General features: G+C 41.4%; 2 protein-coding genes across 3 annotated transcripts in view; one reads left to right on the forward strand and one right to left on the reverse strand.

Annotated features, from left to right (window-relative positions):
- The window catches only part of LOC133632101 (uncharacterized), a 42,043-nt gene that overhangs the window by 5,004 nt on the left and 20,837 nt on the right, over window positions 1-16,202 (reverse strand). Inside the window, exons 3-8 of the mRNA XM_062024337.1 lie at window positions 8,420-8,567; window positions 5,713-6,481; window positions 5,135-5,280; window positions 4,834-4,979; window positions 4,302-4,503; window positions 4,009-4,200 (exon numbers count right to left, since the gene is read on the reverse strand). Of these exons, the coding sequence (XP_061880321.1) occupies window positions 4,009-4,200; window positions 4,302-4,503; window positions 4,834-4,979; window positions 5,135-5,280; window positions 5,713-6,481; window positions 8,420-8,567 (1,603 nt within the window). The remainder of the gene's footprint in view (window positions 1-4,008; window positions 4,201-4,301; window positions 4,504-4,833; window positions 4,980-5,134; window positions 5,281-5,712; window positions 6,482-8,419; window positions 8,568-16,202) is intronic.
- LOC133632365 (zinc finger protein 436-like) lies at window positions 734-11,258 on the forward strand. Of its 2 annotated transcripts, XM_062024750.1 has the most exons (3): window positions 734-799; window positions 881-1,045; window positions 7,801-11,258. In XM_062024750.1, exons 2-3 carry the CDS (start codon window positions 925-927, stop codon window positions 9,897-9,899), a joined length of 2,220 nt encoding a protein of 739 aa, XP_061880734.1. In that variant the 5' UTR covers window positions 734-799; window positions 881-924; the 3' UTR covers window positions 9,900-11,258. The 2 variants fall into 2 exon arrangements, with proteins under 2 accessions (XP_061880734.1, XP_061880733.1); XM_062024749.1 differs by lacking the exon at window positions 734-799 and having other exon boundaries at window positions 812-1,045.

The following is a 16,202-nucleotide window of genomic DNA, read 5'->3' on the forward strand; positions in this document are numbered from 1 at the left end:
CAAGCTAACAATCATGGCGGCTCTTTCTTTACATTCTTCAACAAAGTCGGCTAATTCCTCATCGACGCTTTTTCAGGGCCTGAAATAGCTTTCGAATTACGAAACATTAACTCGATTACCTGTATCTGCAGTTTTCGTCTTTTCCTCCGTTGGTGATTCTCTTTCACTTTCTCTTTTAGCGGACGTCGCCATCTTAGCATAGCAGTAGTCGTCCATCTTCTATCACGTCTTCAATCTTCACTTCAGATCAGATAACACTCTTTCGATCCGAACAGTAATGAAACCCTTTTTAAGGTGTCTGTTGCAACATTAGCTGTGAATCTATAAAGCTGTTCCATCCTAAATGTTAAACTTCCAAGCCATAAAAGCCACAGACTCTCAGTCCGCCATCTTGTACTTCTTTTCGCTTCCCCCACCTGGTTGGCGGTTGCGCATGCGCCAAGAATCCGTCACTTCCGTTTCCTGCTAGTCTAGTTTTTGAGGCAAAAATGTAATCTTATGGTTGTCAACATTTACTGTAACATATATTATATTTGGCATGATTGTAAAAAAAAACAACTTCGAGAAATTATGTTTTGTTGTGAAAAATATATTTAAACTTAGTTGTTATTCGAAGCGATGGAATTTTATCTGACGAGAAGATTGACGACTCGACTTTGTTGACCTACCATTATTTTGAAAAAACAAAACAAAAAAAAACGGAAGTGGTTGCCTTTTCGCGCATGCGCAAAGTAATCGCGCAGCGGCAAAGACTTTGGAGCGGACCAAGATGGCGGACTGAGAAGCTGTGGCTTTCCAGGTAAGTCTTAAATGTACGTTCGAAAAGCCAATCCAGTAACAAATACCTATTTTGTCTTTTCTAAAACACATAAAACGGAAGTTGAGTTGGGAGCAATGGAGTGAAGATTGAAGACGTGATAGAAGATGGACGACTACTGCTATGCTAAGATGGCGACGTCACGTAAAAGAGAACATGAAAGAGAATCAGCGCCACCAACTTCCAGCAAATCACCAACGGAGAAAAAGATAAAAACCGAAGATGAAGGTGAGTGTGTTGAAGTTTCGTCATTTGAAAGCCATCACAAGTCCTGTAATGAGTGTAGATGAGAAATTAGCCGACTTTGTTCAAAAGCATACTTGCCAACCCTCCCGATTTTCCCGGGAGATTCCCGAATTTCTGTGCCCCTCCTGAAAATCTCCCGGGGCAACCATTCTCCCGAATTTCTCCCCGATTTCCACCCGGACAACAATATTGGGGGCGGGCCTTAAAGGCACTGCCTTTAGCGTCCTCTACAACCTGTCGTCACGTCCGCTTTGCCTCCATACAAACAGCGTGCCGGGCTTTTACACACACACAAGTGAATGCAAGGCATACTTGGTCAACAGCCATACAGGTCACACTGAGGGTGGCCGTATAAACAACTTTAACACTGTTACAAATATGCGCCACACTGTGAACCCACACCAAACAAGAATGACAAACACATTTCGGGAGAACATCCGCACCGTAACACAACATAAACACAACAGAACAAATACCCAGAGCCCCTTGCAGCACTAACTCTTCTGGGACGCTACAATATACACCCCCCGCCCACTACGACCAAATCCCGCCCCCACCTCCATCTCCCGAATTCGGAGGTCTCAAGGTTGGCAAGTATGTTCAAAAGAACTACTCCATCCATCCATCCATCTTCTTCCGCTTATCCGAGGTCGGGTCGCGGGGGCAGCAGCCTAAGCAGGGAAGCCCAGACTTCCCTCTCCCCAGCCACTTCGTCTAGCTCTTCCCGGGGGATCCCGAGGCGTTCCCAGGCCAGCCGGGAGACATAGAACTACTATGAATTGATTAACGTGGACCCCGACTTAAACAAGTTGAAAAACGTATTCGGGTGTTACCATTTAGTGGTCAATTGTACGGAATATGTACTGTACTGTGCAATCTACTAATAAACGTTTCAATCAATCAATCAAAGTCAAAATGGATGACAAATCCCAGTGGTAATTATGGATGAGCACTGAAATTCTCTTACTTAATGGAACCTTTGTCAACGTGCACAAAGCAACTTGACGGAAAACTACATATATCGTTTGCTAATTTGGGTCCTAAAACAATCCATTGACACAATAAAATCAGATTTTTGTCTAAATCTGATTTTTCCGGCTGACTGATTGGATTACAAGTGAAACGTGATTTTTATCAGACTCCACTATAACGCCAACAGGCCCCAATGTGGCCCTAATAATAATAATACATTTTATTTGGTATAGCGCTTTTCAGAGTACTCAGAGACGCTTTACAGGATAAAAAATTAAAAATTAGAGCTGATAAATGCTTAAAAATGTAATACCGGAAATTATCGGTATCGGTTTCAAAAAGTAAAATTCATGACTTTTTAAAACGCCGCTGTACGGAGTGGTACAAAAGCAGTTGCGTCTCCCAGTCAGCAGCCTCTACCCTCTCCGACACACAACACAGGAGTTGACAACTGCAGCATGAGAGGTTTACTGGCGACGCTTGATGACCTCATCAAACCGCCGCAAGCGCAGCATAACAACAACAAGAGTGTGTTGTTGCCGGTGCTGTAGCCATGGCTAACAAGCGAGCTCGCTCGGTGACTGACTAACGACATGGTTTGGGATTATTTTAAAGTGTCTCTGACGGATACAAAAACTGGCAATTTGCAATGACTGCAAAAAGTTGGTTATGCGAGGAGGAACCAAGACGTCTTCCTTTTTTACGGACAATCTGACTGCAATGCCACTTCAAGCACTCACCACTAGCTTGCAGCACATTTGTGTTACTCGTACAAATACGTTAGAGCAGGGCAGATGGAGCCCAGTTTATAATTCCCTGTTATACAGTATGCCAGGCAGTCTTGCACTAAAGGAGGACTATGTTATTGTTTACTTTATGACTCTAGTATACTCTGGACTGAAGCTGTGTGCCTTCATTGTTTTTGTAGCTGTTGTTTTGAGGCATGTTTAAATAAAATAATGCACTTTGTGAAAGTCAAAGCATAGTATTTCCCATAGTTGTAGTGGGTATGAGGATCATCTCAGGGAGAGCATGTCCCAAATTCTAAGCTGCTGTTTTGAGGCTTGTTAAAAAAAATAATGCACTTTGTGACTTCAATAATAAATATGGCAGTGCCATGTTGGCATTTTTTTCCATAACTTGAGTTGAGTTATTTTTGGAAAACCTTATTACATAGTTTAATGCATCCAGCGGGGCATCACAACAAAATTAAGCATAATAATGTGTTAATTCCAATACTGTGTATATTGGTATCGCTTGATATCAGAATCTGTAATTAAGAGTTGGACAATATCGGAATATCGGATATCGGCAAAAAATCCATTATCGGACATCTATAATTCAAATATAAAACAGTTCAAAGTAATAATATAAAATACAGGAAATATAAAAGCAGTACATTGTAAAATACATAATAACACTGGACATTTACTAGACAGGACATTACAAGACACAGACTAATCACTGGTTAAAAGCAGATCTGAAGAGGTGTGTTTTGAGAAGGCTTTTGAAGGTAGGAAGGTCTGAGCAGTCACGGATGGGTTTGGGAAGAGAGTTCCAGAGGGTGGGAGCAGCGATGGAGAAGGCTCTATCATCCCAGGTCCGGAGTTTGGTTCTGAGTGGTGGGGAGAGGAGGTTGGCATCAGAAGAGCGGAGGCTGCGTGAATGGGTATGGTGGTGAAGCAGGTTGGTGAGGTAGCAGGGGGCCTGGTTGTGGAGGGCTTTGTGGGTGAGGAGGAGGATTTTAAAGTGGATTCGATGAGGAACGGGGAGCCAGTGGAGTTTCTGAAGGACTGGAGTGATAGATAGATGGATGGATGGAGATAGATAGATAGATAGATAGATAGATATATAGGGGAAGTTATTTTTGGGGACTGGAACGATGCACAACGTCTTCCAGAGGGTGGGCACTCTCCCCAGCTGCAGGCTGAGGTTGAAGATCCGCTGGAGTGGTTCACCCAGTTCTGCAGCACAGGTCTTCAGGAGTCGGGGGCACACCTTGTCTGGGCCTGCTGCTTTCCTAGGCTGTAGCTTCCTCAGTTGATCTCTGACCTGGTCCACAGAGATGACTAATGTCTGTGTAGAGGTGGTGGTGGGGAGGTGCGTTGAGGGGAGAAAAAGAGGGGGTGGCTGCGATGGGGAGTGGGGGGTGGAGAGGACACGGGCTGGTTGAACCGGTTGAAGAAGTTATTCATCTCATTGGCCCTCTCTATTGTCCCCCCAACAGCTCTGGTCTTTGTCTTGTGGCCTGTGATGGTTTTCACACCTTCCCAGACCTCCCTCATATTGTTCTGCTTCAGCTTCTTCCTGTAGCTGTCCTTAGCCTCCCTCACGCGTCGTTTCACCTCCCGCTGTGCTGCTCTCATTGCCTCCCTGTCTCCACTCCTGAAGGCAGCTTTCTTCTTGTTGAGGACAGCTTTAACCTCTTGTGTTACCCAGAATTTGTTATTAGGGTAGCACCGAACAGTCTTAGCAGGGCAGATCACGTCCACACAGAAGTTGAGGTAATCCGTGAGACAGTTAAGTTAAGTTAAAGTTAAAGTACCAATGATTGTCACACACACACTAGGTGTGGTGAAATTTGTCCTCTGCATTTGACCCATCCCCTTGTTCACCGCCTGGGAGGTGAGGGGAGCAGTGGGCAGCAGCGGTGCCGCGCCCGGGAATCATTTTGGTGATTTAACCCCCAATTCCAACCCTTGATGCTGAGTGCCAAGCAGGGAGGTAATGGGTCCCATTTTTTTATAGTCTTTGGTATGAGTCAGCCCATCAATGTCCTCACCCTGTGGAAGCAGCACGTCCCAGTCTGTGGTGTTGTAGCAGTCCCTGAGGGCATCTTCCATTTCAGGGGACCATCTCCTCACAGAGCAAGTGTTAACAGGCTGTCTTTGGACCAGGGGGGTGTATTTTGGCTGCAAATGAACAAGATTGTGGCCAGACTTCCCTAGTGGGGGGAGGGGTGTGACCTTGTATGCATGCCTGACATTAGCATACAGTAGGTCATTTGTCCTGTTGTTTCTCGTGGGACAATCCACAGCCTGGTAAAAAGCAGCTAACGTTGAGTTAGCTGCGTGGATCAATGCATGTGGATCATATCACATGCATTGGCTGCATCTGCCCTCGGGGACAGGAAGGGAAGGTTGGAGATGGGCCAGAAGTTGCTCATGGTGTCAGGGTTGACTCCAGGTTTTTTTAGGATGGGGGTGACAGTGGCCAGTTTCAGGGTGTCGGGGACTAAGCCAGAGCTGAAGGAGGAGTTGATGATGAGTGGGGAAATGGGTGGGAGACAGTTTTTATCCAGAGAGACTGGGGCAGAGTGTTGCAGGGGGGGGGGGGGGGAGAGGGAGTGGCGGAGGTAGTCAGGTTGCTGTAAATGGTGTCTATTTTGTTTTGGAAAAATGATAGAAAGGCATTGCATTTGGTAGTGTTGAAGGTGTTGGAAATGTTGTCAGTAGGTTTGAGGAGTTTATTTATTTTTGGAGAAGAGAGCTTTGGGGTTGGAAGAGCCAGAGTGTATGAGGTTGGAGTTGTAGGTGGATCGAGCGGAGTTGAGGGCATCTTTGTATTGGTGGAGGTGATCAGTGTAGGCTTGGTGATGGACAGTTAAACCAGTTTTCTTGTGGAGTCTTTCCAGTTGGTGTTTGCGGGATTTCATTAAATGGAGTTCGGGGGTGTACCAGGGTACTGAGTGTGTGAAAGTGACTATTTTGGTTTTGATGGGAGATAACTGGTCAAGACAGGAGGAGAGTGTGTGATTGTAGAAGTTCACCAGGTCAGAGGGGTTGTCAGGTAACGGGGGTGCGGAGGCAGATATCATGGTGGTGAGGGAGGCTGAGAAAGCAGAGGGGGAGATGGATTTGATATTACGGAAGGATATTTTGCGTGAGTCTTTGGGAGGGGGGATGGGGATGTTGATGTCCATAATTATAGCCAGGTGGTCTGAGATGTTTATATTAAGACTGGAGAGGTGATTTATTGTGAGGCCCGAGGAGCAGACGAGATCTAGGGTGTGACCACGGGTGTGAGTGGGGAAGTTGACATGTTGTGTGAAGTTGAGACAGTGTATTAGATCCAGGAATTCAGAAGCAGGTTTATTATTTGTGTCGTGAAAATTGAAATCACCCAGGGGGAGAACAGATGGGGAGATGGCACAAAGCTGGGTCAGAAAATCTGAAAAATCGGAAAGAAAGGAGGGGTTTGGCTTGGGGGGTGGGGGGTGATAAATGACGGCGGTGACTAGAGGAGTGAGACCAGAGAGTTTGAAGGCAGTGTGTTCAAATGAGGGAACATCAGGAATGGAGATGGAGGTTGTTTTAATGTCCTTTCTATTAACTGTAGCAACTCCTCCTCCCCGCCCCTCAGGGCCAGCCTTCTCCATGTATGTGAAATTGGGGGGAGTGGTTTGGTTTAATGAGAAGTAGTCCAGGGGTTTGTGCCAGGCTTCAGCTAAACAGAGGAAATCAAGATTATTGTCCGGGTTGAGTGAGCGTGTGTTGAGAAGAGCCAGTTTCAGGCGCTGTTGCTTTGTGATTGGCTGAGAGGATCGGGGGAGGTAAAGACACTTTACCCACCTACTCCCAGGTGGGTTTCACTATGTAAAAACGCTTTGGGTCACTAGAGAAAAGGCGCTATATACATTTTAATTCACACTTCACTTTATTTTCATGACTATTTACGTTGTAGATTGTCACATCAAAACTATGAATGAACACATGTGGAGTTATGTACTTAACAAAAAAGGTGAAACAACTGAAAACATGTTTTATATTGTAGTTTCTTCAAAATACCCACTCTTGCTCTGTGTACTGCTTTGCACACTCTTGGCATTCTCTCGATGAGCTTCAAGAGGTAGTCATCGGAAATGCTTTTCACTTCACAGCTGTCCTAGTTTTGATGCCTTCAGTGACAATCTACAATGTAAATAGTCCTGAAAATAAAGAAAAGGCTTTGAAATGATTAGGTGTGTCCAAACCTTTGGCCTGTACTGTACATTCCGATTGTCTCAGAACCATCAATTCCTACTTTTGATGCCCAGTCCGCCAACCTGAATTAAAAAACGACACAACAACCACTAGATACCATCGAATAGTAAACAGGAAGTGTGCGTGCAAGTATGGATAGCGTGTGGCGGCACTCAAAAGTTTGTCTTAATTTTTAGGTGATTTTGATTGATAATGATTACAGTGCGACATCATTATTTTATGCAAAAGGAGCTACAAATATCATCAAACACCTCTGCATTTATGGTATGGAATTGCTAGTGACTCGTTTTTGACGAGCTGCACCTTTGGTCTTCCTTGGCGTCCAACCAGTCAGAATCAACGAAGGAAAACAATCGATTGAGGTATAAAAACAATTGTACAGCTAACGTGGACTTTTACAGGTTGTTCTTTTTGCTTTGTTTGATATTCTGTACCTGGTTAGCCCATTAGTGGGAGCTGAGTATATGGTTAAAAATATTCATGACTTTGTTCAAATTCAGCTAAACATGTGAACGTGTACTCCTCTGGAAATAAACTATAAATAATCAAGTTTAAAGGTTTAATATTTATATATTGGTTTAAAATAGCCTAATGGGAAAGCATTTTAGTTTAAGTAAATGAAGAAATCCTTTTTGACCCTGCCTTTAAAAAAAATTAGGATTTGTTGTGAGCCAGCAACAAAACGAGGATTTTGAATCGGGGCCGAAATCGTCCAAATTCAAATAATTCCAAGTCTTAATAATGTCTGAGTCAAAGTGTTTTTTTGTTGGTTGTGTCCCACAGACATCCAGCAGCTGATTAGTTATCCAGAGGTACTTCCCACTGAGTCCTGGGTGGGGCGCTGGACTCTGATGCAGGAGGATGCACAGCCCCCCCACATCAAAAAGGAAGAGGAGGAACTTTCGATCCCTCAGGAGGGAGAGTGTCTTCTAAGGCCGGAGGAAGCTGATCCCACCAAGTCGCCAGTGACTGTTGTCTCTGTGAAGACTGAAGATGATGAAGAGAAACCACCTGAGACCTTTCGTTGGTTGTGTCCTGCAGACAACCAGCAGCTGAGTAGTCATCAAGAAGAACTTCCCTCTCAGCTGCAGTGGGTTGATTCTAATCTGAAGCAAGAGGATCCACAGTCACCCCAAATTAAAGAGGAAGAGGGGGAACTCTGGATCACTCAAGAGGGAGAGTGTCTTCTAGGGACGCAGGAAGCTGATCTCAACAAGTTGCCACTGACGGTTGTCACTGTGAAGACTGAAGATGATGAAGAGAAACCACTAATTGGTCATCCAGAAGAACCTCCACCTCAGCTGCAGATTGAGGGCTCCACTTTGAAGCAAGAGCGTCCCTGGTCCCCCCACTTTAAAGAGAAAAAGAAGGAATTCTGCATAAAGCAAGTAGCTGGTCTCACCAAGTCGCCACTGACCGTCTCTGTGAAGACTGAGGTTGATGAAGAGAAACCACCTGGGACCTTTCGTTGGTTGTGTCCTGGAGACAACCAGCAGCTGAGTAGTCATCAAGAAGAACTTCCCTCTCAGCTGCAGTGGGTTGATTCTAATCTGAAGCAAGAAGATCCACCGTCACCCCAAATTAAAGAGGAAGAAGAGCAATTCTGGATCACTCAGGAGGGAGAGTGTCTTCTAGGGACGCGGGAAGCTGATCTCAACAAGTTGCCACTGACTGTTGTCTCTGTGAAGATTGAAGATGATGAAGAGAAACCACAACCAGACAAATTCTTAGCTCCACTATCAGATAGTGAGTCTGAAGACGACGTTGAAGAATCTTTGAGCAGCGATACAGACTTTGAAGGTGATATGAGGACTCACGCTGACAACAAACATTCTAAATGCTCTAAAGTGAAACCCACAGGAGAAAAGCCATTTAATTGTTCAGTTTGTGCTAAAAACTTCACTCAAAAAAGCAGTTTGACTGAACACATGAGAACACACACAGGAGAAAAACCATTTAATTGTTCAGCTTGTGCTAAAAACTTCACTCACAGGAGCAGTTTGGCTCAACACATGAGAACACACACAGGAGAAAAAACATTTAATTGTTCGGCTTGTGCGAAAAACTTTACTCACCAGTCCAGTCTGATTCAACACATGAGGACACACACGGGAGAAAAACCATTTAATTGTTCAGCTTGTGCTAAAAACTTCACTCACAGGAGCAGTTTGAATCAACACATGAGACGACACACAGGAGAAAAACCATTTAATTGTTCAGCTTGTGATAAAAACTTTACTCTCAAGATCGGTCTGATTGAACACATGAGAACACACACAGGAGAAAAGCCATTTAATTGTTCAGTTTGTGGTAAAGGCTTTTTTCGAAAGAGCCATTTGACTGAACACGTGACAACACACTCAGGAGAAAAATCATTTAATTGTTCAGTTTGTGCTAAAAACTTTACTCAAAAAAGCAGTTTGACTCAACACATGAGAACACACACAGGAGAAAAACCATTTAGTTGTCCAGCGTGTGCTAAAACCTTCACTCACAGGAGCAGTTTGACTCAACACATGAGAACACACACAGGAGAACAACCATTTAATTGTTCAGCTTGTGATAAAAACTTTACCCACAGGAGCAGTTGGGCTGGACACATGAGAACACATACAGGAGAAAAAAAATTTAAATGTTCAGTTTGTCTTAAAAACTTTGCTCTCAAGAGCAGTTTGACTGAACACATGAGAACACACACAGGAGAAAAACCATTTAGTTGTTCACTTTGCGACAAAAGCTTTAGTCAAAAGAGTAATATGGCTCAACACATGAAAACACACACAGGAGAAAAAACGTTTAATTGTTTAGTTTGTGGTAAAACCTTTTCTCGAAAGGGTAATTTGACCACCCACATGACAACACACAAGAGAAAAGACATTTAATTGATTTGTTTGTGATAAAGGCTTTTTCAAGAGAAAGCCTTGCCTGTACACATTGGTGTTGAGTTTGGAGGGAAAACTATTTTTTTAGTGCACCTTATATTCCAAAAAATACGGTATTTAACCAAGTTTTTTATATCAAAATAAATAAATAGACACACAATAAACTTTCTTTGGCAGAAGAAACATAAAATATTGTTCAGACTTCTTAAGAGACATATATCATTTAAATTTAAATTGCTTGAGTATTTTTAGTTTCTTCTGTTTTACTTTGTAAAGGTTGTAGAGTGTTTATTAAAGTGTGGTTCAACTCATACTGACTGGTACACACAAGCTATGGAGATTATATCAGTAGAAAAAACTGTATTTAGTGTAGATAATAATGAGTCATATATTGGAATATGGGATTCTGTCATAACTTGGTCTTAGGCGTGGTTTGCTCTCCCGTGGTGCAAAAGAATTGGAACGGGCGTGGCGTGCAGGTAAAGACATAGTTTAATTATTACTATAAACTCAAACAAAAGGTACAAACAAAAGGCGCTCACAGCGGAGGTAAAAAACTTGACTAGAAAAACAAAGGGCGCGCACAATGGCGGAGAACTATGAACATTAAACAAACAACAACTTACGTGACAAGAGATGAAACAAGAACTAACGTGACAAGGAACTGTGGACATGGCATGAATGGGTGATGTCGCCAGGACGAACAACAGAAACAGAAAAGCCTATATAGTGACATGATAAGTGAAAACAGGTGCGTGACTAACTGTGAACAGGTGCGTGACATGACAATGTGAAAACGTGAGACAGGTGTGTGTGAGTCCAAACGTGGAACAGGTGAAACTAATGAGTAACCATGGAAACAAAACAAAACCAGGAAGTGAAACCAGGAACTAAGGAAGTGTCCAAAAAACAAAACAGCACATGGCCAAACAAAAACATGAACACAGACATGACAGGATTCATTATTTTTTATTTGTTTTTATTTATCTTTGTGGAAAATATTGGACACAATGTGTTGTCAAATGTATGAGATGCGATGCACGTGTAAGCCACTGTGACACTATTGTTCATTTTTTAAATGTTTTTATTACATTTTTTATAAACGGCTGTGATGATCATGCAAATCAGGGGTTTCTAATCACTGCTATGTTGGAATTCTTCTTAATATTGATACTGTTGTTGATGTTATTCATTTTTGTTTGACTACTTTTGGATTGTTTTGTGTCATGTTTGTGTGTCCTCAATCGCTCTGTTTATTGCAGTTCTGAATGTTGCTGGGTCAGGTTTGGTTTTGGAATTGGAATTGTATTATTGTGTATAATTTTGTTGGATTGATTAATTAAAAAAAATTAACAACAGTGTGGTAATGAATCACGATTTTACGATATTTTTAACTTGAAACTGTAATGCACTCAAATTTCGGTATAATGTGGTCCAATATAACACGCTTGTGTCCTGGATCCCGAATTGTTGGGGCTGTTACCCCCCACCAGAGTCAATTGCATTGTTTCCACCAAATTATCGCATATTTACAAACTTAAAGGCCTACTGAAAGCCACTACTACCGACCACGCAGTCTGATAGTTTATATATCAATGATGAAATCTTAACATTGCAACACATGCTAATACGGCCGGGTTAACTTATAAAGTGACATTTTAAAATTCCCAGGAAATATCCGGCTGAAACATCGCGGTATGATGACGTATGCGCGTGACGAAGTCCGAGTAACGGAAGTTATGGTACCCCGTAGAATCCTATACAAAAAGCTCTGTTTTCATTTCATAATTCCACAGTATTCTGGACATCTTTTGCAATTTTTTTAATGAACAATGAAGGCTGCAAAGAAGACAGTTGTAGGTGGGATCAGTGTATTAGCAGCGGACTACAGCAACACAACCAGGAGGACTTTGTTGGAGCGCTAGCCGCGCTAGCCGCCGACTTCACCTTGACTTCCTACGTCTCCGGGCCGCCAAACGCATCGGGTGAAGTCCTTCGTCCTTCTGCCGATCGCTGGAACGCAGGTGAGCACGGGTGTTGATGAGCAAATGAGGGCTGGCTGGCGTAGGTGGAGAGCTAATGTTTTTAGCATAGCTCTGTGCAGTCCGGTTGCTAAGTTAGCTTCAATGGCGTCGTTAGCACAGCATTGTTAACCTTCGCCAGCCTGGAAAGCATTAACCGTGTATTTACATGTCCACGGTTTAATAGTATTGTTGATTTTCTATCTATACTTCCCGTCAGGGGTTTATTTCTTTTGTTTCTATATGCAGTTAAAGCAAGATGCTATCACGTTAGCTCGTAGCTAAAGCATTTCGCCGATGTATTGTCGTGGAGATAAAAGGCACTGAATGTCCATTTCGCGTTCTCGACTCTCATTTTCAAGAGGATATAGTATCCCAGGTGGTTTTAAATTCCAATCTGTGATCTACAATAGAAAATGAAGAGAGTGTGGAATCCAATGAGCCAGCTTGTACCTAAGTTACGATCAGAGCGAAAAAAGATACGTCCATCACTGCCTCTCAAGTCCTTCACTGTAACGTTCCTCATCTACGAATCTTTCATCCTCGCTCAAATTAATGGGGTAATCATCACTTTCTCGGTCCGAATCTCTCTCGCTCCATTGTAAACAACGGGGAATTGTGAGGAATACTAGCTCCTGTGACGTCACGCTACTTCCGCTACAGGCAAGGCTTTTTTTTTTATCAGCGAGCAAAAGTTGCGAACTTTATCGTCGATTTTCTCTACTAAATCCTTTCAGCAAAAATATGGCAATATTGCGAAATGATCAAGTATGACACATAGAATGGATCTGCTATTCCCGTTTAAATAAAAAAAAAATCATTTCAGTAGGCCTTTAACCAGTAACTCCTTTAAAAGTCTCCAAAAAGAAGCACCCGGTGATGTCCAAACCTACTGGTGGACAGAGCCCTCCCCATTCTCTGACTTGGAAGCACCATCAGCCATTCACGTCATGTCACGTGGGGGCACCATCCACCAAGCAAGTTTAGGCATCTGAAAAATAAGGATTTCTATATGACGCGATCTTGGGAATAATGCGATCGGTATTTTATGGACCGCTTAGGTCATTTAACATGTGCAACAAGCTGTTGGAGATCTTTTATCAGTCTGTTGTGGCCAGTGCCCTGTACTTTGCAGTGGTTTGTTGGGGGAGCAGCACCAGCAAAAGGGACTTAAACCGGGATTGACAAACTGATCCGGAACGCCGGCCAAACCATTGGCACGCAGTTGGAGGCGTTTGTGTCAGTGAGGGACAGGAGGACACTGGACAAAATGCTGGCCATAATGGACAATCCTGCCCCCCCCCCCCCCCCCCCCACTCCACCAGACAATGGAGGGACAGCGGAGTGTTCGATCCTTCATCATCATTTATTTGTATTCCTTTCATGAAAATGCATATATACAAGCCATATACAGTTGACACTTTCATTGGGTTTTTTTTGTTTCTTATACATTTCCATGATCAGAAAGGAGCAGATGGAAGAATACTATTCTTATATTTATCTGCCCCCTTTTTAGCACAATTATTTTAGATGACTTTATAACTGTTCCCTCCACCAACACCCGAACTCCAAAATACTTAAAATTTTCGTTTTAAGCATTTTCAAAATGACACGTCCAATCAAAATCAAAAATCAGTTTGATATTATTCCAGTTGTCTCTTTTTGTAACTCTTTTTAAATTCAAAGATATTCTTGCAACTTTTTAAGTCTTTGTCTAGAGAATTCCATGCTTTCACAGCAGCAACAGACAATGCCACATCAATGTGGAATGCGCTCCCAACAGGTATAAAAGAAAGGGCATCTCTATCATCCTTCAAAACCGCAATAAAAGTTCACCTCCAGGCAGCTACAACCCTAAACTAACACCCTCCCCGGATTGCTAATAATCAAATGCTAATAATCAAATGTAAACAATCAAATGCAGATAATTTTTCCTATGCCTTCTCTCTCTCTCTCTCCACGCACCCCCCCCCCCCCCCACCTCCACACACCTGATTGTAAATAATGTAAATAATTCAATGTGATTATCTTGTGTGATGACTGTATTATGATGATAGTATATATGATAGTATATATCTGTATCATGAATCAATTTAAGTGGACCCCGACTTAAACAAGTTGAAAAACTTATTCGGGTGTTACCATTTAGTGGTCAATTGTACGGAATATGTACTTCGCTGTGCAACCTACTAATAAAAGTCTCAATCAATCAAACAAGCACATTTGCTTCAAATTTGTTGGCACTCTTGGATGTTTCAAATCATACGGCCTTCTGCGGTTCTCATCTTCAGACGTGAACACAAATAACTTTTGTAAGTCCTTCGGAAGAACTTTATTTCTAGCTTTGAACATCACCAATAGAGTATGCAGATCTACAATGTCTTTTAGTTTGAATAATCCTGACCTAATGAAGAGTGGATTTGTGTGGCCTCTATATGCTACTGTAAAAATGATACAAATTGCTCTTTTCTGTGAAAGAAATAAAGGCATTATGTTGCTGTGATATGTATTTCCCCATATTTCTGCACAATAATTGAAATAAGGTAGAATAATTGAGCAATGTAACATTCTCATTGTATTATACGGGAAACTGTTATTAACCTTGTTCAAAATAAATGAGCTTTTAGATAGCTTATTTTTCACATGCAATATATGAGCTTTCCATGTCAACTTAGATGATTTCAGACACCTTCTCAATTTTCACATTGTTTATGGATAAACTAACTTCTATCTTTCTTTTATTACTGAATACCATAAATGTAGTCTTTTCCAAGTTTAAAGATAATTTATTTACATCAAACCACAATTTTAGTTTAACCATTTCCTCTTCAATATTATCGCCTAAGATTTTCAAGTCATCTCCTGAACAGTATAAATTTGTATCGTCTGCGAATAATACGTACTGTAAAATTTTCGAAACCTCACAATTATCATTTATATATAAAATAAAAAATGTGGGTTCTAAAATCGAACCTTGTGGAATTCCACATTCAATATTCCTACATTCTGACCTATGATCATCCATCTCAACATATTGCTGTCGTTGTTGTAAATAGCTGGTTAACCAGTCCAGTGCAACTCCTCTAACTCCATAAGTATATCATTTAGAAATGACAATTTGATGATCTATAGTGTCGAATGCCTTCTTGAAATCAATGAACACTCCTATTGTGTATTTATTTTGGTCAATTGCAGTTGTAATCTCTTCAATAATGTCCATGATGGCCAAGCTCGTAGACCTATTTGATCCAAATCCATACTGACTTTCATTTAATAATCTATGTTTTTCAATAAAGCAGTCTAATTTATTAACAAACAGTTTTTCAAGCACTTTTGAAAATTGAGATAGGAGAGATACTGGTCTATAATTACCAAATGTATGTTTATCTCCGGTTTTAAATAAAGGTATGACATTAGCTGTTTTCATACTGTCTGGGAAAACTCCTACTTTAAAAGAACAATTAATTATATAATTTAATGGTTTAATGATGCAATCAATTGTGTTTTTTATTATTTTCATGTCAATACCCTCATTGTCTGTTGAGGTCTTGTTTTTTAGTTTATAAACCACAGATAATATTTCATTTTCAGTCACTTCACTAAGAAACATTGACCGCATAACCCTATTTTCCCTTTTCCAGACACCCCCTGATTGATCATTAGCTCTTGGTATTTTGTTTGCTAAGCTAGGTCCTACATTTACAAAGAATTGATTTAATTCATTGACAATTTCATCTTTGTTTTCAATTAACATATGATCTTTTTTTAAATATCTAGGTAGTTCTGTTCGCCTTGTCCTATTCCCTATTGCGTTATTCAAAATATTCCATGTAGCCTTTATGTTATTTTTATTTTCATGCAACATTCTTTTGTAATATTCCCTTTTTGCTTGTCTCAATATATTGGTCAACTTGTTTTTGTAGTTCTTATAGCGTTTTTCAGCATTCTCTGTTCTTGATTTGATAAACTCCTTATAAAGTCTATTTTTGTTTTTACATGCATTTTTCAAACTGTTTATCATCCAAGGTGCATTATTTTGCCTTTGTTTAGATCTGCATGGAACCTCAGGACAATGCTTGTTATTCAGAGTAATATAATGTTTAAGAAAAGGATCATAGGCAGTGTTTATATCGTCTATGTAAACCTCTTTCCACTCTTGTTTTAATAGCTCATTCCTGAAGTTGTTAATATGATTGACACTTCTTTTCCTCTTAAATATTTGATGATCTGGAGCCGTACTTATCAAGCTTCTTAGAATGACTCCTAAGAAGTCTGCTAAGAG

This window comes from Entelurus aequoreus, linkage group LG17 (genome assembly GCF_033978785.1).
Source record: "Entelurus aequoreus isolate RoL-2023_Sb linkage group LG17, RoL_Eaeq_v1.1, whole genome shotgun sequence".
Lineage (NCBI taxonomy): Eukaryota > Metazoa > Chordata > Actinopteri > Syngnathiformes > Syngnathidae > Entelurus > Entelurus aequoreus.

Excerpts from the sequence above, each read along its gene's own strand:
- LOC133632365 (XM_062024750.1), top strand. The coding sequence starts at position 925 with ATGGACGACTACTGCTATGCTAAGATGGCGACGTCACGTAAAAGAGAA. Across the intron at positions 1,046-7,800 it reads GATAAAAACCGAAGATGAAG|ACATCCAGCAGCTGATTAGT; the intron begins GTGAGTGTGTTG and ends TGTGTCCCACAG.